This window comes from Rhinolophus sinicus, linkage group LG07 (assembly GCF_036562045.2).
Source record: "Rhinolophus sinicus isolate RSC01 linkage group LG07, ASM3656204v1, whole genome shotgun sequence".
In the NCBI taxonomy this organism is placed as follows: Eukaryota; Metazoa; Chordata; class Mammalia; order Chiroptera; family Rhinolophidae; genus Rhinolophus; species Rhinolophus sinicus.
Genome location: NC_133757.1, coordinates 7,422,587 through 7,443,923, shown reverse-complemented (window position 1 = coordinate 7,443,923; position 21,337 = coordinate 7,422,587). Strand labels below are relative to the sequence as shown.

At 54.4% G+C, this 21,337-nt stretch overlaps 1 protein-coding gene across 47 annotated transcripts in view; it reads left to right on the top strand.

The window, feature by feature from the left end:
- The window catches only part of DMBT1 (deleted in malignant brain tumors 1), a 65,144-nt gene that overhangs the window by 20,110 nt on the left and 23,697 nt on the right, over positions 1-21,337 (top strand). For 5 of the 47 annotated variants that reach the window (XM_074338866.1, XM_074338901.1, XM_074338902.1 and 2 more), the window contains 20 exons: positions 838-888; positions 2,015-2,035; positions 2,798-2,848; positions 4,779-4,829; positions 5,943-5,963; positions 6,728-6,772; positions 8,692-8,742; positions 9,868-9,888; positions 10,651-10,698; positions 11,347-11,676; positions 12,635-12,664; positions 13,426-13,476; positions 14,126-14,455; positions 15,418-15,447; positions 16,209-16,259; positions 16,907-17,236; positions 18,193-18,222; positions 18,985-19,035; positions 19,672-20,001; positions 20,966-20,995. In XM_074338866.1, coding sequence (XP_074194967.1) covers positions 838-888; positions 2,015-2,035; positions 2,798-2,848; positions 4,779-4,829; positions 5,943-5,963; positions 6,728-6,772; positions 8,692-8,742; positions 9,868-9,888; positions 10,651-10,698; positions 11,347-11,676; positions 12,635-12,664; positions 13,426-13,476; positions 14,126-14,455; positions 15,418-15,447; positions 16,209-16,259; positions 16,907-17,236; positions 18,193-18,222; positions 18,985-19,035; positions 19,672-20,001; positions 20,966-20,995 — 1,953 coding nt within the window. The remainder of the gene's footprint in view (positions 1-837; positions 889-2,014; positions 2,036-2,797; positions 2,849-4,778; positions 4,830-5,942; positions 5,964-6,727; positions 6,773-8,691; positions 8,743-9,867; positions 9,889-10,650; positions 10,699-11,346; positions 11,677-12,634; positions 12,665-13,425; positions 13,477-14,125; positions 14,456-15,417; positions 15,448-16,208; positions 16,260-16,906; positions 17,237-18,192; positions 18,223-18,984; positions 19,036-19,671; positions 20,002-20,965; positions 20,996-21,337) is intronic. The other 42 variants (XM_074338907.1, XM_074338905.1, XM_074338903.1 and 39 more) reach the window with 35 other exon arrangements.

Below are 21,337 nucleotides of genomic sequence, written 5' to 3'. Positions count from 1 at the left end.
TTTGTACTTTGTGTCTGATTTTCCATCTCTTCCAAACAACACGGACACTCCGTCCACTATTTGGGCAGGTGAGTCTGCGGCATCCTTACTCAGGATACCCCTTCCCTGGCTGCCTAACCAACACACTGTGATTGAACGACTGCTCTTGGAGGCAGGGACTCATGGTAACATGATTTAGGCCCTCGGTCACGGAGAACAAAGCAGCGCTTCTGAACTAGACACGGGACTCCTAGACTCTAACCCGATTTGCATCCAGTGGAGTTTTCACTCAATTCGTTGAAACTATCCCATGTAATTGGCTTCTAAGTTCGCAGAGGTGGCTTCGTGTTTCATGACCTTGGCCCTGTTAGAATTGGCCGACCAAGAATGCTACGGGAGAATAGCCGTCGATAACCCCTGACCGTTCACTGATTGGACATGAGACAAGGTGGCTTCGCTGCCTCCCTCAGAGCTTGCTATACCTTGACATGCAGCAGGATCGCATGTGCATCCATATATGGCACAGACAGTGCCCAGGGGATGACAGGCTGATAAGTGATTATGTTCCTATGGGTCCAAGGACACGTGATTGGCTCCAGGTCCAATCACCATGGGCCCTGACTCCTTCTGTCCAAGTTTCAGAGTCCGGGCCACACCCCCAGACCTGGCAGGGGTTTCATGGCTCAGTTGGGGGCGTTCCTCCCAGAAGACCTAGCAGAGAAGACGGCTCGTGTCCCAACACAGGTTGCATTTGGCAGATGGCACATGTGGAATTGTCACGATGCCCACCAACAGTTTGTGCAGTGAGTTGTTTCTGTGAGGCCTAAGTCTAGCTCTTGTGTTTCTCGCCACTTCCAGATTTCTGGACCACCTCATCCACAACTGAAACGACAATGCCAACCACAACAGGTAAGTATACCTCTCCAACCTTCCATGGGCTCACTTTTTCTTCTGAAGTAAGGTTGAGTCTGAGATTGATAAACGAAGACTCTGGGTTTACCCATCCTTAGCCTAGTCCCTGTGGAAAGGGTTATGGGGCGGGTTCTCTGACGACCAGGTTGACGTGTAATATAGAGGGCAGCTATCGCTGTCAGTGGGCAGGTGTCAGCAGAGATCTTCCACCATTTATCAGTGTAAGCCCTGAATCCTCCAGACTCATTCTGGGACCGGTCCTTGCTCAGGCCATGGCTGGTACCGTTGGGGTACAGGTGAGAGTCAGTACCGATTTGTGTGGCTTTAGTCCCATCACCTGCTTGAGCTTTGCAGGACCAGCTGGGGCTCACAGGAGCCACCAAGTACTGAACAGGGGGAGTGTATTGACCTTTCCGTGGATGTCGGGGCTCCACCCTTGGTGTGTCCCATGTGTGGGGATGGCAGTCCTTCTCTCATTCATCAGAGGTCACGGGTGCATCCATACACTGGAGCCTCCATAGACCGCCCAGGACACGATGTGTCTGCTCCTTTCCAGTGATGCAGGTGACTTTCTGACCGGGAGTGGTGGCCAGGCAAAGTGCTCGAAACACGCCTCAGGCCTGTGAGATTATGACACAGCACAGTGTTCATTTATGAGACACAGAGAAGTAGGCAGGGAGAGGTGAAGTTTGAGTGTCAGCGGCCAGGGAATGGAATGCTTGGGTAGTGTGGCCTGACCCATGGGAAAAAACAAAGAAACCATTATAAAGCCACATTGTCTTCACACATCATGGCAGATTTGGGGGCGACCTCACCGTATTTCTTTGGCCCGTTCTGTGATAAACGCTTGGTGTCAATGCATAGGCTACAGTGCCCTGTCCTAGAAGACACTGTTTTTCCTATTCGGGAAACTGAGCCCTCAGACTCAGCAAGGCAGACACTGGCAGGGGACAGAGGACAGAGAAGCTGTGGGCGGGCGCTGGCCGTGTCCATGCACAGGGCACATGAGAGGCCAAGCTCGGTGTGTATAGGCTGACTGTCTTCAACCTTGGATTTTGTGTTTGTATGTGGTAGGGTGTGAAATTCTGTGCTCTATGTCTGATTTTCCTTCTTTTCCAAACAGAAATCCCAACTCCATGGCCAGGTGAGTCACCAATATCCTTACTCAGGATGTCCCTTCACTAGCTGCCTATGAAACATACTGTGATTGAACAACTGCCTTAGTGGCAGGAACCTGGGGCACATGACTTGGCTCTCAGTCGCTGAGAGTGAAGGCAGTGATTCTGACCTAGATATGAACTACCCAGACTCCAAACTGTCCTGTATCCAGCTCAGTTTTCACTCATCCGTTGATACTGTCCCATGTAACTGGCTTCTAAGGTCAGACTAGAAGCTTCGTGTTTTATGACCTTGGCCCTGTTAGAATTGGCAGAAGAAGAATGCTACGGGAAATAGCCCTCAAACCCCTGACCTTTCACCGATTGGACATGAGGCAAGGTGGCTGCGCTGCCTCCCTCAGAGCTTGCTTTACCTTGACATTCAGCAGGATCGTATGTGCATCCCAAAATGGCAGAGAAAGTGTCCAGGGGATGGCAGGGTGATAAGCGATTATGTTCCTGGGGTCCCAGGACACATGACTGGCTCCAGGTCAGCTCACCCAGGGCCCTGACTCCTTCAGTCCAAGTTTCAGAGTCTGGGCAACCCACTCAGACCTGCCAGTGATTTCGTGGGTCAGTTGAGGGCCTCCTCCCAGATGACCTAGCAGAGAAGACAGCTCGTGCACCACACACAGGTGGCAAGTGGCAGATTGTACATGTGTAATTGTCACGATGCCCACCAACAGTTTCTTCAGTGAGTTCTTTCTGTGAGGCCTGACGCTGGCTCTTGTGTTTCTCGCCACTTCCAGATTTCTGGACCACCACATCCACAACTGAAACGACAATGCCAACCACAACAGGTAAGTATACCTCTCCAACCTTCCATGGGCTCTCTCTCTCTGCTTCTAAAGACTGGTGGGGTTTGAGAGTGATAAAAGAAGATTACGGTAATACCCATAGTTATCCTAGTCCCTGTGGACGGGACAGGTGGTGGGGTCTCTGACCAGCAGGTTGACATGTAATATAAAGGGCAGCTATTGTGGTCAGTGGGACTCTGGGTATAGGTCAGCAGAGATCTTCCACCATTTATCAGCGTAAACCCTGAATCCTCCAGAGTCATTCCGGGATCGGGCCTGACTCAGGCCATGGCTGGTTCCCTTGGGGTATAGGTGAGAGTGTCAGTAGCGATTTGTGTGGCCAAAGTCCCATCACCTGCTTGAGCTTTGCCAGGACCAGCAGGGAACTCGCACGAGCCACCAAGTACTGAACAGGGGGAGTGTCTTGACCTTTCCGTGGAGGTCGGGGCTCCACTCTTGGTGTGCCCCGTGTGTGTGGGGATGGCAGTCCTTCTCTCGTTCATCAGTGGTCACGGGTACATCCATACACTGGAGCCCCCATAGACCTCCCAGGACACGATGTGTCTGCTCCTTTCCTGTGATGCAGGTGACTTTCTGACTGTGGTGTGTGGCCAGGAAAAGTGCCTGTAAGAACCCTAGGCCTGCGAGCTACAACACAGCACAGTTTTCTTTTACGAAATACAGAGAAGTAGGCAGGGGGAGGTAAAGTTTGAGTGTCAGAGGCCAGTGAATGTAAGTGTAATGAAAAGTTCAGGCATTGGGGAGTGTGTCATGACCCATGAGGAAAAACTCACACATCAAGGCAGAAATTGGGGTCTACCTCAACCCATTTCTTTGGACCATTCTGTGATAAACGCTTGGTGTCAATGCATAGGCTATGGTGCCCTGTCCCAGAAGTGACTGGTTTTCCTTTTCGGGAAACTAAGCCCTCAGGCTCAGCAAGGCAGGCAATAGCAGTTGACACAGGACAGAGAGGCTGTGGGCGGGCACTGGTAGTGTCCACGCACGTGGCACGTGAGAGGCTACAGCTCGGTGTGTATAGGCTGAGTGTCTTCACCCTTGGATTTTGTGTGCGTGCGGTGGTGGGGTGGTGAAACTTTGTACTTTGTGTCTGATTTTCCATCTCTTCCAAACAACACGGACACTCCGTCCACTATTTGGGCAGGTGAGTCTGCGGCATCCTTACAGGATATCCCTTCACTGGCTGCCTAACCAACACACTGTGATTGAACGACTGCTCTTGGAGGCAGGGACTCATGGTAACATGATTTTGGCCCTCGGTCACGGAGAACGAAGGCAGCGCTTCTGAACTAGACATGGGACTCCTAGACTCTAACCCGATTTGCATCCAGTGGAGTTTTCACTCAATTCATTGAAACTATCCCATGTAATTGGCTTCTAAGTTCGCAGAGGTGGCTTCGTGTTTCATGACCTTGGCCCTGTTAGAATTGGCCAACCAAGAATGCGACGGGAGAATAGCCATTGATAACCCGTGAGCTTTCACTGATTGGACATGAGACAAGGTGGCTTCTCTGCCTCCCTCAGAGCTTGCTGTGCCTTGACATGCAGCAGGATCGCATGTGCATCCATATATGGCAGAGACAGTGCCCAGGGGATGACAGGCTGATAAGTGATTATGTTCCTATGGGTCCAAGGACACGTGATTGGCTCCAGGTCCAATCACCATGGGCCCTGACTCCTTCTGTCCAAGTTTCAGAGTCCGGCCCACACCCCCAGACCTGGCATGGGTTTCATGGCTCAGTTGAGGGCGTTCCTCCCAGATGACCTAGCAGAGAAGACGGCTCGTGTCCCAACACAGGTTGCATTTGGCAGATGGCACATGTGGAATTGTCACGATGCCCACCAACAGTTTGTGCAGTGAGTTGTTTCTGTGAGGCCTAAGTCTAGCTCTTGTGTTTCTCACCACTTCCAGATTTCTGGACCACCACATCCACAACTGAAACGACAATGCCAACCACAACAGGTAAGTATACCTCTCCAACCTTCCATGGGCTCACTTTTTCTTCTGAAGTAAGGTTGAGTCTGAGATTGATAAACGGAGACTCTGGGTTTACCCATCCTTAGCCTAGTCCCTGTGGAAAGGGTTATGGGGCGGGTTCTCTGACGACCAGGTTGACGTGTAATATAGAGGGCAGCTATCGCTGTCAGTGGGCAGGTGTCAGCAGAGATCTTTTGCCCTTTATCAGTGTAAGCCCTGAGTCCTCCAGACTCATTCTGGGACCGGTCCTTGCTCAGGCCATGGCTGGTACCGTTGGGGTACAGGTGAGAGTCAGTACCGATTTGTGTGGCTTTAGTCCCATCACCTGCTTGAGCTTTGCCAGGACCAGCCAGGGCTCACAGGAGCCACCAAGTACTGAACAGGGGGAGCGTGTTGACCTTTCCGTGGAGGTCGGGGCTCCACCCTTGGTGTGTCCCATGTGTGGGGATGGCAGTCCTTCTCTCATTCATCAGAGGTCACGGGTGCATCCATACACTGGAACCTCCATAGACCTCCCAGGACACGACGTGTCTGCTCCTTTCCGGTGATGCAGGTGACCTTCTGACCGGGAGTGGTGGCCAGGCAAAGTGCTCGAAACACACCTCAGGCCTGTGAGATTATGACACAGCACAGTGTTCATTTATGAAACACAGAGAAGTAGGCAGGGAGAGGTGAAGTTTGAGTGTCAGCGGCCAGGGAATGGAATGCTTGGGTAGTGTGGCCTGACCCATGGGAGAAAACAAAGAAACCATTATAAAGCCACATTGTCTTCACACATCATGGCAGATTTGGGGGCGACCTCACCGTATTCCTTTGGCCCGTTCTGTGATAAACGCTTGGTGTCAATGCATAGGCTACAGTGCCCTGTCCTAGAAGACACGGGAAACTGAGCCCTCAGACTCAGCAAGGCAGACACTGGCAGTAGGTAGAGGACAGAGAAGCTGTGGGTGGGCGCTGGCAGTGTCCATGCACAGGGCACATGAGAGGCCAAGTTCGGTGTGTCTAGGCTGACTGTCTTCAACCTTGGATTTTGTGTTTGTATGTGGTAGGGTGTGAAATTCTGTGCTCTATGTCTGATTTTCCTTCTTTTCCAAACAGAAATCCCAACTCCATGGCCAGGTGAGTCACCAATATCCTTACTCAGGATGTCCCTTCACTAGCTGCCTATGAAACATACTGTGATTGAACAACTGCCTTAGTGGCAGGAACCTGGGGCACATGACTTGGCTCTCAGTCACTGAGAGTGAAGGCAGTGATTCTGACCTAGACATGAACTATCCAGACTCCAAACTGTCCTGTATCCAGCTCAGTTTTCACTCATCCGTTGATACTGTCCCATGTAACTGGCTTCTAAGGTCAGACTAGAAGCTTCGTGTTTTATGAAGTTGGCCCTGTTAGAATTGGGAGAAGAAGAATGCTGCGGGTAATAGCCCTTGATAACCCCTGACCTTTCACTGATTGGACATGAGACAAGGTGGCTTCGCTGCCTCCCTCAGAGCTTGCTTTACCTTGACATTCAGCAGGACCGTATGTGCATCCCAGAATGGCAGAGACAGTGTCCAGGGGATGGCAGGGTGAGAAGCGATTATGTTCCTGGTGTCCCAGGACTCGTGAGTGGCTCCAGGTCAGCTCACCCAGGGCCCTGACTCCCTCAGTCCAACTTTCAGAGTCTGGGCAACCCACTCAGACCTGCCAGTGATTTTGTGGGTCAGTTGAGGGCCTCCTCCCAGATGCCCTAGCAGAGAAGACGGCTCGTGCACCACACACAGGTGGCAAGTGGCAGATTGTACATGTGTAATTGTCACGATGCCCACCAACAGTTTCTTCAGTGAGGTCTTTCTGTGAGGCCTGACGCTGGCTCTTGTGTTTCTCGCCACTTCCAGATTTCTGGACCACCACATCCACAAGTGAAATGCCAACCACAACAGGTAAGTATACCTCTCCAACCTTCCATGGGCTCTCTCTCTCTGCTTCTAAAGACAGGTGGGGTTTGAGAGTGATAAAAGAAGATTACGGTAATACCCATAGTTATCCTAGTCCCCCTCGTGGATGGGACAGGAGGCGGGGTCTCTGACCAGCAGGTTGACATGTAATATAAAGGGCAGCTATTGTGGTCAGTGGGACTCTGGGTATAGGTCAGCAGAGATCTTCCACCATTTATCAGCATAAACCCTGAATCCTCCAGAGTCATTCCGGGATCGGGCCTGACTCAGGCCATGGCTGGTTCCCTTGGGGTATAGGTGAGAGTGTCAGTAGCGATTTGTGTGGCCAAAGTCCCATCACCTGCTTGAGCTTTGCAAGGACCAGCAGGGAACTCGCATGAGCCACCAAGTACTGAACAGGGGGAGTGTCTTGACCTTTCCGTGGAGGTCGGGGCTCCACTCTTGGTGTGCCCCGTGTGTGTGGGGATGGCAGTCCTTCTCTCGTTCATCAGTGGTCACGGGTACATCCATACACTGGAGCCCCCATAGACCTCCCAGGACACGATGTGTCTGCTCCTTTCCTGTGATGCAGGTGACTTTCTGACTGTGGTGTGTGGCCAGGAAAAGTGCCTGTAAGAACCCTAGGCCTGCAGCTACAACACAGCACAGTTTTCTTTTCGAAATACAGAGAAGTAGGCAGGGGAGGTAAAGTTTGAGCCAGTGAATGTAAGTGTAATGAAAAGTTCGGGCATTGGGGAGTGTGTCATGACCCATGAGGAAAAACTCACACATCAAGGCAGAAATTGGGGTCTACCTCAACCCATTTCTTTGGACCATTCTGTAATAAACGCTTGGTGTCAATGCATAGGCTATGGTGCCCTGTCCCAGAAGTGACTGGTTTTCCTTTTCGGGAAACTAAGCCCTCAGGCTCAGCAAGGCAGGCAATAGCAGTTGACACAGGACAGAGAGGCTGTGGGCGGGCACTGGTAGTGTCCATGCACGTGGCACGTGAGAGGCTACAGCTCGGTGTGTATAGGCTGAGTGTCTTCAACCTTGGATTTTGTGTGTGTGCGGTTGGGGTGGTGGAACTTTGTACTTTGTGTCTGATTTTCCATCTCTTCCAAACAACACGGACACTCCGTCCACTATTTGGGCAGGTGAGTCTGCGGCATCCTTACTCAGAATATCCCTTCACTGGCTGCCTAACCAACACACTAATTGAACGACTGCTCTTGGAGGCAGGGACTCATGATAACATGATTTTGGCCCTCGGTCACGGAGAACGAAGGCAGCGCTTCTGAACTAGACATGGGACTCCTAGACTCTAACCCGATTTGCATCCAGTGGAGTTTTCACTCAATTCATTGAAACTATCCCATGTAATTGGCTTCTAAGTTCGCAGAGGTGGATGCGTGTTTCATGAACTTGGCCCTGTTAGAATTGGCAGACCAAGAATGCTACGGGAGAATAGCCGTCGATAACCCGTGAGCATTCACTGATTGGACATGAGACAAGGTGGCTTCGCTGCCTCCCTCAGAGCTTGCTGTGCCTTGACATGCAGCAGGATCGCATGTGCATCCATATATGGCAGAGACAGTGCCCAGGGGATGACAGGCTGATAAGTGATTATGTTCCTATGGGTCCAAGGACACGTGATTGGCTCCAGGTCCAATCACCATGGGCCCTGACTCCTTCTGTCCAAGTTTCAGAGTCCGGCCCACACCCCCAGACCTGGCATGGGTTTCATGGCTCAGTTGAGGGCGTTCCTCCCAGATGACCTAGCAGAGAAGACGGCTCGTGTCCCAACACAGGTTGCATTTGGCAGATGGCACATGTGGAATTGTCACGATGCCCACCAACAGTTTGTGCAGTGAATTGTTTCTGTGAGGCCTAAGTCTAGCTCTTGTGTTTCTCGCCACTTGCAGACTTCTGGACCACCACATCCACAACTGAAACGACAATGCCAACCACAACAGGTAAGTATACCTCTCCATCCTTCCATGGACTCACTTTTTCTTCTGAAGTAAGGTTGAGTCTGAGATTGATAAACGAAGACTCTGGGTTTACCCATCCTTAGCCTAGTCCCTGTGGAAAGGGTTATGGGGCGGGTTCTCTGATGACCAGGTTGACGTGTAATATAGAGGGCAGCTATCGCTGTCAGTGGGCAGGTGTCAGCAGAGATCTTCCACCATTTATCAGTGTAAGCCCTGAATCCTCCAGACTCATTCTGGGACCGGTCCTTGCTCAGGCCATGGCTGGTACCGTTGGGGTACAGGTGAGAGTCAGTACCAATTTGTGTGGCTTTAGTCCCATCACCCGCTTGAGCTTTACCAGGACCAGCCGGGGCTCGCAGGAGCCACGAAGTACTGAACAGGGGGAGTGTATTGACCTTTCCGTGGAGGTCGGGGCTCCACCCTTGGTGTGTCCCGTGTGTGGGGATGGCAGTCCTTCTCTCGTTCATCAGAGGTCACGGGTGCATCCATACACTGGAGCCCCCATAGACCTCCCAGGACACGATGTGTCTGCTCCTTTCCGGTGATGCAGGTGACCTTCTGACCGGGAGTGGTGGCCAGGAAAAGTGCTCGAAACACGCCTCAGGCCTGTGAGATTACGACACAGCACAGTGTTCATTTATGAAACACAGAGAAGTAGGCAGGGAGAGGTGAAATTTGAGTGTCAGCGGCCAGGGAATGGAATGCTTGGGTAGTGTGGCCTGACCCATGGGAAAAAACAAAGAAACCATTATAAAGCCACATTGTCTTCACACATCATGGCAGATTTGGGGGCTACCTCACCGTATTTCTTTGGCCCGTTCTGTGATAAACGCTTGGTGTCAATGCATAGGCTACAGTGCCCTGTCCTAGAAGACACTGTTTTTTCTATTTGGGAAATGAAGTCCTGAGGCTCAGCAGGAGGCACTGGCAGGGGACAGAGGACAGAGAAGCTGTGGGTGGGCGCTGGCAGTGTCCATGCACAGGGCACATGAGAGGCCAAGCTCGGTGTGTATAGGCTGACTGTCTTCAACCTTGGATTTTGTGTTTGTATGTGGTAGGGTGTGAAATTTTGTGCTCTATGTCTGATTTTCCTTCTTTTCCAAACAGAAATCCCAACTCCATGGCCAGGTGAGTCACCAATATCCTTACTCAGGATGTCCCTTCACTAGCTGCCTATGCTACACACTGTGATTGAACAACTGCCTTAGTGGCAGGAACCTGGGGCACATGACTTGGCTCTCAGTCACTGAGAATGAAGGCAGTGCTTCTGACCTAGACATGAACTACCCAGACTCCAAACTGTCCTGTATCCAGCTCAGTTTTCACTCATCCGTTGATACTGTCCCATGTAACTGGCTTCTAAGGTCAGACTAGAAGCTTCGTGTTTTATGACCTTGGCCCTGTTAGAATTGGCAGAAGAAGAATGCTACGGGAAATAGCCCTAAAACCCCTGACCGTTCACCGATTGGACATGAGGCAAGGTGGCTTCGCTGCCTCCCTCAGACCTTGCTATACCTTGACATTCAGCAGAATCACATGTGCATCCCAGAATGGCAGAGACAGTGTCCAGGGGATGGCAGGGTGATAAGCGATTATGTTCCTGGTGTCCCAGGACACATGACTGCCTCAGGTCAGCTCACCCAGGGCCCTGACTCCTTCAGTCCAAGTTTCAGAGTCTGGGCAACCCACTAAGACCTGCCAGTGATTTCATGGCTCAGTTGACGGCATTCCTCCCAGATGACATAGCGGAGAAGACGGCTCGTGTCCCTCACACAGGTGGCAAGTGGCAGATTGTACATGTGTAATTGCCACGAGGGCCACCAACAATTTCTGCAGTGAGTTCTCTCTGTGAGGCCTAACAGTGGCTCTTGTGTTTCTCGCCACATCCAGACTTCTGGGACACTACATCGACAACTGGGACAATTTCAACAACATCAGGTAAATATCCCTGTCCAACCTTCCGTGGGCTCTGTCTCTGCGTCTAAAGCTAGCTTGTGTTTGAGCGTGACAGGGGAGGCTCGGGGTGTGCCCTTCCTTAGCCTAGTCCCTGTGAAGGGGGCCGAGGGATGGGTCCCAGAGAGATGCTCCCTCACCGATCAGGGTGAGCCCTGGAGGCCTGATGAGTCATTCTGGGACCTGGCTCCTGTGCCGGTCTCGGGCTGGTGCTGGTGGTAACGGGGGAGAATGTGTGTCCTGCATCTGTCTGGCCAAGGTCCCTTCACATGCCGGAGCTTTGCCACAGCCAGCCGGGACAACACGGGAGCCAAGCAACTGCCAAACCGGGGGATGGTCTTGGCCTGGCTTCAGAGCTCTGTGCCTCTACCCTGGCTGTGGTGTGGCGATGGCAGGCCTGTTCTCATGTGTTGTGGTAATGGGGTGCTTCCTGACATGGCGGCATCCGTACACCTGAGCACGATACCATGTGTCTGCTCCTTTGCCCTGATGAGGGTTAACCCCTGAGCCGGTCGTAAGGTGTCCTGTTGCCCGGGATCTTTGGCTAAGAGAACGTACCCAGATTCTGGAAAATGCCTCTGATGTGGTAGCTCCAGACATACACCGAGGGGGTCTTCCTGTGCCGCACTCTAGGGTTCGGGACCGAAACGAGTTTGGCTCTGAGGCTGGTGAACGGAGGTGACCGGTGTCAGGGCCGGGTGGAGGTCCTGTACCGGGGCTCGTGGGGCACCGTGTGTGACGACGGCTGGGACACCAACGACGCCAACGTGGTGTGCAGGCAGCTGGGCTGCGGCTGGGCCAGGTCGGCTCCAGGAAGTGCCCGTTTCGGGCAGGGCTCAGGGCCGATTGTCCTGGATGACGTGAATTGCTCGGGGCACGAGTCCTACCTGTGGAGCTGCCCACACAGAGGCTGGAACTCGCACAACTGTAACCACGGGGAGGACGCCGGCGTCATCTGCTCAGGTGGGCCTCAAAGATCGTGGGCGTCCTTCTGGGGTGACGTTGCTGAGAACAAACTCACTTCCCTTTAGGGACCCTCACCCACACCCCAGAGCGTCATCTTGGAGCCTGTAGTTTATCCCAGGGCAGCTGGCAGCCAGGGTACCTTGTCACGTGCTCTACTTGTAGACTCAGCTCGGTTACTACGTGCCACACGCATCTTGCAGGCGTTCCCGAGTTCGGTTTCGAGGTGACTATGGCGCCCGTGTTCACACACGGGGTTAAGGTTTCCGAGGACAGAGCAGGGGCCTTTTCCCTTGCTCACAGTAGGGTGGGCTCACCTCCCATCCTGGGGTTCACCTTGGACGTCCGTCTCAGGGCACAGTCGTTTTTGAGGGGCCAGGGAGAGTTGGTGGGCAACACCCCTCTACTGTGATTTTATTTGTTTGGGCTCTCCCGGCTGCAGCGCAGAAGACAGGATGCTACGGCACAGCGTTCGTTCTGCGATATTGTGAGGAGAGGTTGGGAGAAGGGAAAGTGTGAGATGGGATGCTAATGAGCCCGTTAGGACCTTGGGGAGTGTGGTGTGGGGCCTGGGGAACCAACCAGAAAGTCTCAGACAGTCTCAATTTTATCATACCTCAAGGCGGAAAAACTGGGGTCTACCTCAAACTATTTTTCGGACCATTCTGTGATACACCATTGGTGTCAGTGCACAGGCTGTGGTTCTCTGTCCCTGAAGTGACACTGGTTTTCCTCTTCGGGATCCTACGCCTGCAGGGTCAGTGAGGCAGGCACCGGCAGTGGACAGAGAGAGCACAGAGAGGCTCTGGGTGGGCACTGGCAGTGTCCACGCACGGGGCACGTGAGAGGCATCAGCTTGGCCTGAATCTCGCCATAGTCGGCGAGTGTCTTCATCCTTGGATCAGGGGTGAAGGGACCGGGCTCACGCTTTGTGTCTGACTTTCCTTCTTCCTCTCAGCTGCTGAGACCCAGACCACATTCTGGCCAGGTGAGTCGCCAGCATCCTTACTCAGGATGTGCCTTTACTAGCTGCCCATCCGACACACTATGATTGAATGACTGCTCTTGGGGGCGGGCACCAGGGGCACAGGATTTTGGCTGTAGGTCACGGAGAATGACAGCAGTGGTTCTGAAGTAGGTAGGGGACTCCCCAGGCTACAACCCGTCCTGCATCAGGCTCACTTTTCACCCACTCCGTTGATACTGTCCCATGTGATTGGTGTCTCCGGTCAGAGAGGCGGCTCGTGTTTCATGAACCTTGGCCCAGTTAAAATTGATGCTACAGGAATGCTGTGAGGGAGTAGCCGTCCAGAACCCCTGTGCGTTTGCTGATTAGACTAGAGACGAGGCTGGCTGCTCTCCCTCCCTCAGAGCTAGTGACTCCTTGAGATCTGAGGGTCACAGGTGCATCTAAAAATGTCAGAGACAGTGCCCCGTGTACGGCAGGGTGACAAGCGATTATGTACCTGTGAGGACCAGGACACGCGATTGACTCCAGGTCCAATTTCCCCGGGCCCTGACTCTGTTGAAGCTTCACAGTCAGGACATGACCTCCGACTTGGCAGTGACTTCGTGGCCTAGGTGAGGGCCTTCCTCTCAGATAACCTAGCTGAGCTCACAGCTTGTGCCCCACGCAGACGACTAAGGAGCAGGATGCACATGTGGTATTGTCAGGATGGTCCCTGACAATTTCTTCAAGACTTCTTTCGGTGAGGCCTGACTCTGGCCCTTGTGTTTCTCCCCATTCAGACTATTGGACGAGCACATCGACACCTCAAACGTCGATGCCAAGCACAACAGGTAAATATCCCTGTCCAACCTTCCATGGGCTCTGTCTCTGCTTCTGAAGCTAGCTTGTGTTTGAGCGTGACAGGGGAGGCTCGGGGTGTGCCCTTCCTTAGCCTAGTCCCTGGGAAGGGGGCCGAGGGACGGGTCCCAGAGCGATGCTCCCTCACCGATCAGGGTGAGCCCTGGAGGCCTGATGAGTCATTCTGGGACCTTGCTCCTGTTCCGGTCTCGGGCTGGTGTTGGTGGTAACGGGGGAGAATGCGTGTCCTGCATCTGTCTGGCCAAGGTCCCTTCACATGCCGGAGCTTTGCCACAGCCAGCCGGGACAACACGGGAGCCAAGCAACTGCCAAACCGGGGGATGGTGTTGGCCTGGCTTCAGAGCTCTGTGCCTCTTCCCTGGCTGTGGTGTGGCGATGGCAGGCCTGTTCTCATGTGTTGGGGTAATGGGGTGCTTCCTGACATGGCGGCATCCGTAGACCTGAGCACGCTACCTTGTGTCTGCTCCTTTCCCCTGATGAGGGTTAACCCCTGGCCCGGTCCTAACGTGTCCTGTTGCCCTGGGAACTTTGGCTAAGAGAACGTACCCAGATTCTGGAAAATGCCTCTGACGTGATAGCTACAGACACACACCGAGGGGGTCCTCCTGTGCTGCACTCTAGGGTTCGGGACCGAATCGAGTTTGGCTCTGAGGCTGGTGAACGGAGGTGACCGGTGTCAGGGCCGGGTGGAGGTCCTGTACCGGGGCTCGTGGGGCACCGTGTGTGACGACAACTGGGACACCAACGACGCCAACGTGGTGTGCAGGCAGCTGGGCTGCGGCTGGGCCAGGTGGGCTCCAGGAAGTGCCCGTTTCGGGCAGGGCTCAGGGCCGATTGTCCTGGATGACGTGAATTGCTCGGGGCACGAGTCCTACCTGTGGAGCTGCCCACACAATGGCTGGAACTCGCACAACTGTAACCACGGGGAGGACGCCGGCGTCATCTGCTCAGGTGGGCCTCAAAGATCGTGGGCGTCCTTCTGGGGTGACGTTGCTGAGAACAAACTCACTTCCCTTTAGGGACCCTCACCCACACCCCAGAGCGTCATCTTGGAGCCTGTAGTTTATCCCAGGGCAGGTGGCAGCCAGGGTAGCTTGTCACGTGCTCTACTTGTAGACTCAGCTCGGTTACTACGTGCCACACGCATCTTACAGGCATCGTCCGAGTTCGGTTTTGAGGTGACTATGGCGCCCGTGTTCACACACGGGGTTAGGCTTTCTGAGGGCAGAGCAGGGGCCTTTTCCCTTGACCACAGTAGGGGGGGCTCACCTCCCATCCTGGAGTTCACCTCGGGCGTTCTTCTCAGGGCACAGTCGTTTTTGAGGGGCCAGGAGGGTTGGTGGGCAACACCCTCTACTGTGATTTATTCCTTTGGGCTCTCCCGGCTGCAGCGCAGAAGACAGGATGCTACGGCACAGCGTTCGTTATGCGATATTGTGAGGAGAGGTTGGGAGAAGGGAAAGTGTGAGATGGGATGCTAATGAGCCCGTTAGGACCTTGGGGAGTGTGGTGTGGGGCCTGGGGAACCAACCAGAAAGTCTTAGACAGTCTCAATTTTATCATACCTCAAGGCGGAAAAAGTGGGGTCTACCTCAAACTATTTTTCGGACCATTCTGTGATACACCATTGGTGTCAGTGCACAGGCTGTGGTTCTCTGTCCCTGAAGTGACACTGGTTTTCCTCTTCGGGATCCTACGCCTGCAGGGTCAGTGAGGCAGGCACCGGCAGTGGACAGAGAGAGCACAGAGAGGCTCTGGGTGGGCACTGGCAGTGTCCACGCACGGGGCACGTGAGAGGCATCAGCTTGGCCTGAATCTCGCCATAGTCGGCGAGTGTCTTCATCCTTGGATCAGGGGTGAAGGGGCAGGGCTCGCGTACGCTTTGTGTCTGACTTTCCTTCTCTTCCTCTCAGCTGCTGAGACCCAGACCACATTCTGGCCAGGTGAGTCGCCAGCATCCTTACTCAGGATGTGCCTTTACTAGCTGCCCATCCGACACACTATGATTGAATGACTGCTCTTGGGGGCGGGCACCAGGGGCACAGGATTTTGGCTGTAGGTCACGGAGAATGACAGCAGTGGTTCTGAAGTAGGTAGGGGACTCCCCAGGCTACAACCCGTCCTGCATCAGGCTCACTTTTCACCCACTCCGTTGATACTGTCCCATGTGATTGGTGTCTCCGGTCAGAGAGGCGGCTCGTGTTTCATGAACCTTGGCCCAGTTAAAATTGATGCTACAGGAATGCTGTGAGGGAGTAGCCGTCCAGAACCCCTGTGCGTTTGCTGATTAGACTAGAGACGAGGCTGGCTGCTCTCCCTCCCTCAGAGCTAGTGACTCCTTGAGATCTGAGGGTCACAGGTGCATCTAAAAATGTCAGAGACAGTGCCCCGTGTACGGCAGGGTGACAAGCGATTATGTACCTGTGAGGACCAGGACACGCGATTGACTCCAGGTCCAATTTCCCCGGGCCCTGACTCTGTTGAAGCTTCACAGTCAGGACATGACCTCCGACTTGGCAGTGACTTCGTGGCCTAGGTGAGGGCCTTCCTCTCAGATAACCTAGCTGAGCTCACAGCTTGTGCCCCACGCAGACGACTAAGGAGCAGGATGCACATGTGGAATTGTCAGGATGGTCCCTGACAATTTCTTCAAGACTTCTTTCGGTGAGGCCTGACTCTGGCCCTTGTGTTTCTCCCCATTCAGACTATTGGACGAGCACATCGACACCTCAAACGTCGATGCCAAGCACAACAGGTAAGTATCCCTGTCCAACCTTCCATGGGCTCTGTCTCTGCTTCTGAAGCTAGCTTGTGTTTGAGCGTGACAGGGGAGGCTCAGGGTGTGCCCTTCCTTAGCCTAGTCCCTGTGAGGGGGCCGAGGGACGGGTCCCAGAGAGATGCTCCCTCACCGATCAGGGTGAGCCCTGGAGGCCTGATGAGTCATTCTGGGACCTGGCTCCTGTGCCGGTCTCGGGCTGGTGCTGGTGGTAACGGGGGAGAATGTGTGTCCTGCATCTGTCTGGCCAAGGTCCCTTCACATGCCGGAGCTTTGCCACAGCCAGCCGGGACAACACGGGAGCCAAGCAACTGCCAAACCGGGGGATGGTCTTGGCCTGGCTTCAGAGCTCTGTGCCTCTACCCTGGCTGTGGTGTGGCGATGGCAGGCCTGTTCTCATGTGTTGGGGTAGTGGGGTGCTTCCTGACATGGCGGCATCCGTAGACCTGAGCACGATACCATGTGTCTGCTCCTTTCCCCTGATGAGGGTTAACCCCTGAGCCGGTCCTAAGGTGTCCTGTTGCCCGGGATCTTTGGCTAAGAGAACGTACCCAGATTCTGGAAAATGCCTCTGACGTGGTAGCTCCAGACACACACCGAGTGAGTGTCCTGCTGCCCATATCTAGGGTTCGGGACCGAATCGAGTTTGGCTCTGAGGCTGGTGAACGGAGGTGACCGGTGTCAGGGCCGGGTGGAGGTCCTGTACCGGGGCTCGTGGGGCACCGTGTGTGACGACAACTGGGACACCAACGACGCCAACGTGGTGTGCAGGCAGCTGGGCTGCGGCTGGGCCAGGTCGGCTCCAGGAAGTGCCCGTTTCGGGCAGGGCTCAGGGCCAATTGTCCTGGATGACGTGAGATGCTCGGGGCACGAGTCCTACCTGTGGAGCTGCCCACACAATGGCTGGAACTCGCACAACTGTAACCACGGGGAGGACGCCGGCGTCATCTGCTCAGGTGGGCCTCAAAGATCGTGGGCGTCCTTCTGGGGTGACGTTGCTGAGAACAAACTCACTTTCCTTTAGGGACCCTCACCCACACCCCAGAGCGTCATCTCTGAGCCTGTAGTTTATCCCAGGGCAGCTGGCAGCCAGGGTACCTTGTCACGTGCTCTACTTGTAGACTCAGCTCGGTTACCACGTGCCACACGCATCTTGCAGGCGTTCCCGAGTTCGGTTTCGAGGTGACTATGGCGCCCGTGTTCACACACGGGGTTAAGGTTTCCGAGGACAGAGCAGGGGCCTTTTCCCTTGTCCACAGTAGGGTGGGCTCACCTCCCATCCTGGGGTTCACCTTGGGCATTCTTCTCAGGGCACAGTCATTTTGAGGGGCCAGGGAGAGTTGGTGGGCAACACCCCTCTACTGTGATTTTATTTGTTTGGGCTCTCCGGCTGCAGCGCAGAAGACAGGATGCTACGGCACAGCGTGCGTATATTGTGAGGAGAGGTTGGGAGAAGGGAAAGTGTGAGATGGGATGCTAATGAGCCCGTTAGGACCTTGGGGAGTGTGGTGTGGGGCCTGGGGAACCAACCAGAAAGTCTTAGACAGTCTCAATTTTATCATACCTCAAGGCGGAAAAAGTGGGGTCTACCTCAAACTATTTTTCGGACCATTCTGTGATACACCATTGGTGTCAGTGCACAGGCTGTGGTTCTCTGTCCCTGAAGTGACACTGGTTTTCCTCTTCGGGATCCTACGCCTGCAGGGTCAGTGAGGCAGGCACCGGCAGTGGACAGAGAGAGCACAGAGAGGCTCTGGGTGGGCACTGGCTGTGTCCACGCACGGGGCACGTGAGAGGCATCAGCTTGGCCTGAATCTCGCCATAGTCGGCGAGTGTCTTCATCCTTGGATCAGGGGTGAAGGGACCGGGCTCGTGTACGCTTTGTGTCTGACTTTCCTTCTCTTCCTCGCAGCTGCTGAGACCCAGACCACATTCTGGCCAGGTGAGTCGCCGGCATCCTTACTCAGGCTGTCCCTTTACTAGCTGCCCATCCGACACACTATGATTGAATGACTGCTCTTGGGGGCGGGCACCCAGGGGCACAGGATTTTGGCTGTAGGTCACGGAGAATGACAGCAGTGGTTCTGAAGTAGGTAGGGGACTCCCCAGGCTACAACCCATCCTGTATCCAGCTCACTTTTCACCCACTCCGTTGATACTGTCCCATGTGATTGGTGTCTCCGGTCAGAGAGGCGGCTCGTGTTTCATGAACCTTGGCCCAGTTAAAATTGATGCTACAGGAATGCTGTGAGGGAATAGCCGTCCAGAAACCCTGTGCGTTTGCTGATTAGACTAGAGACGAGGCTGGCTGCTCTCCCTCCCTCAGAGCTAGTGACTCCTTGAGATCTGAGGGTCACAGGTGCATCTACAAATGTCAGAGACAGTGCCCCGTGTACGGCAGGGTGACAAGCGATTATGTTCCTGTGAGGACCAGGACACGCGATTGACTCCAGGTCCAATTTCCATGGGCCCTGACTCTGTTGAAGCTTCACAGTCAGGAAATGACCTCCGACTTGGCAGTGACTTCGTGGCCTAGGTGAGGGCCTTCCTCTCAGATAACCTAGCTGAGCTCACAGCTTGTGCCCCACGCAGACGACTCAGGAGCAGGATGCACATGTGGAATTGTCAGGATGGTCCCTGACAATTTCTTCAAGACTTCTTTCGGTGAGGCCTGACTCTGGCCCTTGTGTTTCTCCCCATTCAGACTATTGGACGAGCACATCGACACCTCAAACGTCGATGCCAAGCACAACAGGTAAATATCCCTGTCCAACCTTCCGTGGGCTCTGTCTCTGCGTCTGAAGCTAGCTTGTGTTTGAGCGTGACAGGGGAGGCTCGGGGTGCGCCCTTCCTTAGCCTAGTCCCTGTGAAGGGGGCCGAGGGATGGGTCCCAGTCGATGCTCCCTCACCGATCAGGGTGAGCCCTGGAGGCCTGATGAGTCATTCTGGGACCTTGCTCCTGTTCCGGTCTCGGGCTGGTGTTGGTGGTAATGGGGGAGAATGTGTGTCCTGCATCTGTCTGGCCAAGGTCCCTTTACATGTCGGAGCTTTGCCACACAACACGGGAGCCAACCAACGGCCAACCCGGGGGATGGAGTTGGTCTGGCTTCAGAGCTCTGTGCCTCTACCCTGGTTGTGGTGTGGCGATGGCAGGCCTGTTCTCATGTGTTGGGGTAATGGGGTGCTTCCTGACATGGCGGCATCAGTAGACCTGAGAATGATGCCATGTGTCTGCTCCTTTCCCCTGATGAGGGTTAACCCCTGAGCCGGTCCTAAGGTGTCCTGTTGCCCGGGATCTTTGGCTAAGAGAACGTACCCAGATTCTGGAAAATGCCTCTGACGTGGTAGCTCCAGACACACACCGAGGGAGTCTTCCTGTGCCGCACTCTAGGGTTCGGGACGGAATCGAGTTTGGCTCTGAGGCTGGTGAACGGAGGTGACCGGTGTCAGGGCCGGGTGGAGGTCCTGTACCGGGGCTCGTGGGGCACCGTGTGTGACGACGGCTGGGACACCAACGACGCCAACGTGGTGTGCAGGCAGCTGGGCTGCGGCTGGGCCAGGTCGGCTCCAGGAAGTGCCCGTTTCGGGCAGGGCTCAGGGCCGATTGTCCTGGATGACGTGAATTGCTCGGGGCACGAGTCCTACCTGTGGAGCTGCCCACACAGAGGCTGGAACTCGCACAACTGTAACCACGGGGAGGACGCCGGCGTCATCTGCTCAGGTGGGCCTCAAAGATCGCTGGGCGTCCTTCTTGGGTGATGTTGCTGAGAACAAACTCACTTTCCTTTAGGGACCCTCACCCACACCCCAGAGCATCATCTCTGAGCCTGTAGTTTATCCCAGGCCAGCTGGCAGCCAGGGTACCTTGTCACGGGCTCTACTTGTAGACTCAGCTCGGTTACTAAGTGCCACACGCATCTTGCAGGTGTCGCAAGAGTTCGGTTTCGAGGTGACTATGGCGCCCGTGTTCACACACGGGGTTAAGGTTTCCGAGGACAGAGTAGGGGCCTTTTCCCTTGACCACAGTAGGGTGAGCTCACCTCCCATCCTGGAGTTCACCTTGGGCGTCCTTCTCAGGGCACAGTCGTTTTTGAGGGGCCAGGGAGAGTTGGTGGGAAACCCCTCTACTATGATTTTATTTATTTGGGTTCCCCCGGCTGCAACGCAGAAGACAGGATGCTACAGCACAGTGTTCGTTATGCGATATTGTGAGGAGAGGTTGGGAGAAGGGAAAGTGTGAGATGGGATGCTAATGAGCCCGTTAGGACCTGAGGGAGTGTGGTGTGGGGCCTGGGGAACCAACCAGAAAGTCTCAGACAGTCTCAATTTTATCATACCTCAAGGCGGAAAAACTGGGGTCTACCTCAAACTATTTTTCGGACCATTCTGTGATACACCATTGGTGTCAGTGCACAGGCTGTGGTTCTCTGTCCCTGAAGTGACACTGGTTTTCCTCTTCGGGATCCTACGCCTGCAGGGTCAGTGAGGCAGGCACCGGCAGTGGACAGAGAGAGCACAGAGAGGCTCTGGGTGGGCACTGGCTGTGTCCACGCACGGGGCACGTGAGAGGCATCAGCTTGGCCTGAATCTCGCCATAGTCGGCGAGTGTCTTCATCCTTGGATTAGGGGTGAAGGGACCGGGCTCGTGTACGCTTTGTGTCTGACTTTCCTTCTCTTCCTCTCAGCTGCTGAGGTCCAGACCACATTCTGGCCAGGTGAGTCGCCGGCATCCTTACTCAGGATGTGCCTTTACTAGCTGCCCATCCGACACACTATGATTGAATGACTTCTCTTGTGGGCGAGCACCCAGGGGCACAGGATTTTGGCTGTAGGTCACGGAGAATGACAGCAGTGGTTCTGAAGTAGGTAGGGGACTCCCCAGGCTACAACTCGTCCTGCATCCGGCTCACTTTTCACCCACTCCGTTGATACTGTCCCAGGTGATTGGTGTCTCCGGTCAGAGAGGCGGCTCGTGTTTCATGAACCTTGGCCCAGTTAAAATTGATGCTACAGGAATGCTGTGAGGGAGTAGCCGTCCAGAACCCCTGTGCGTTTGC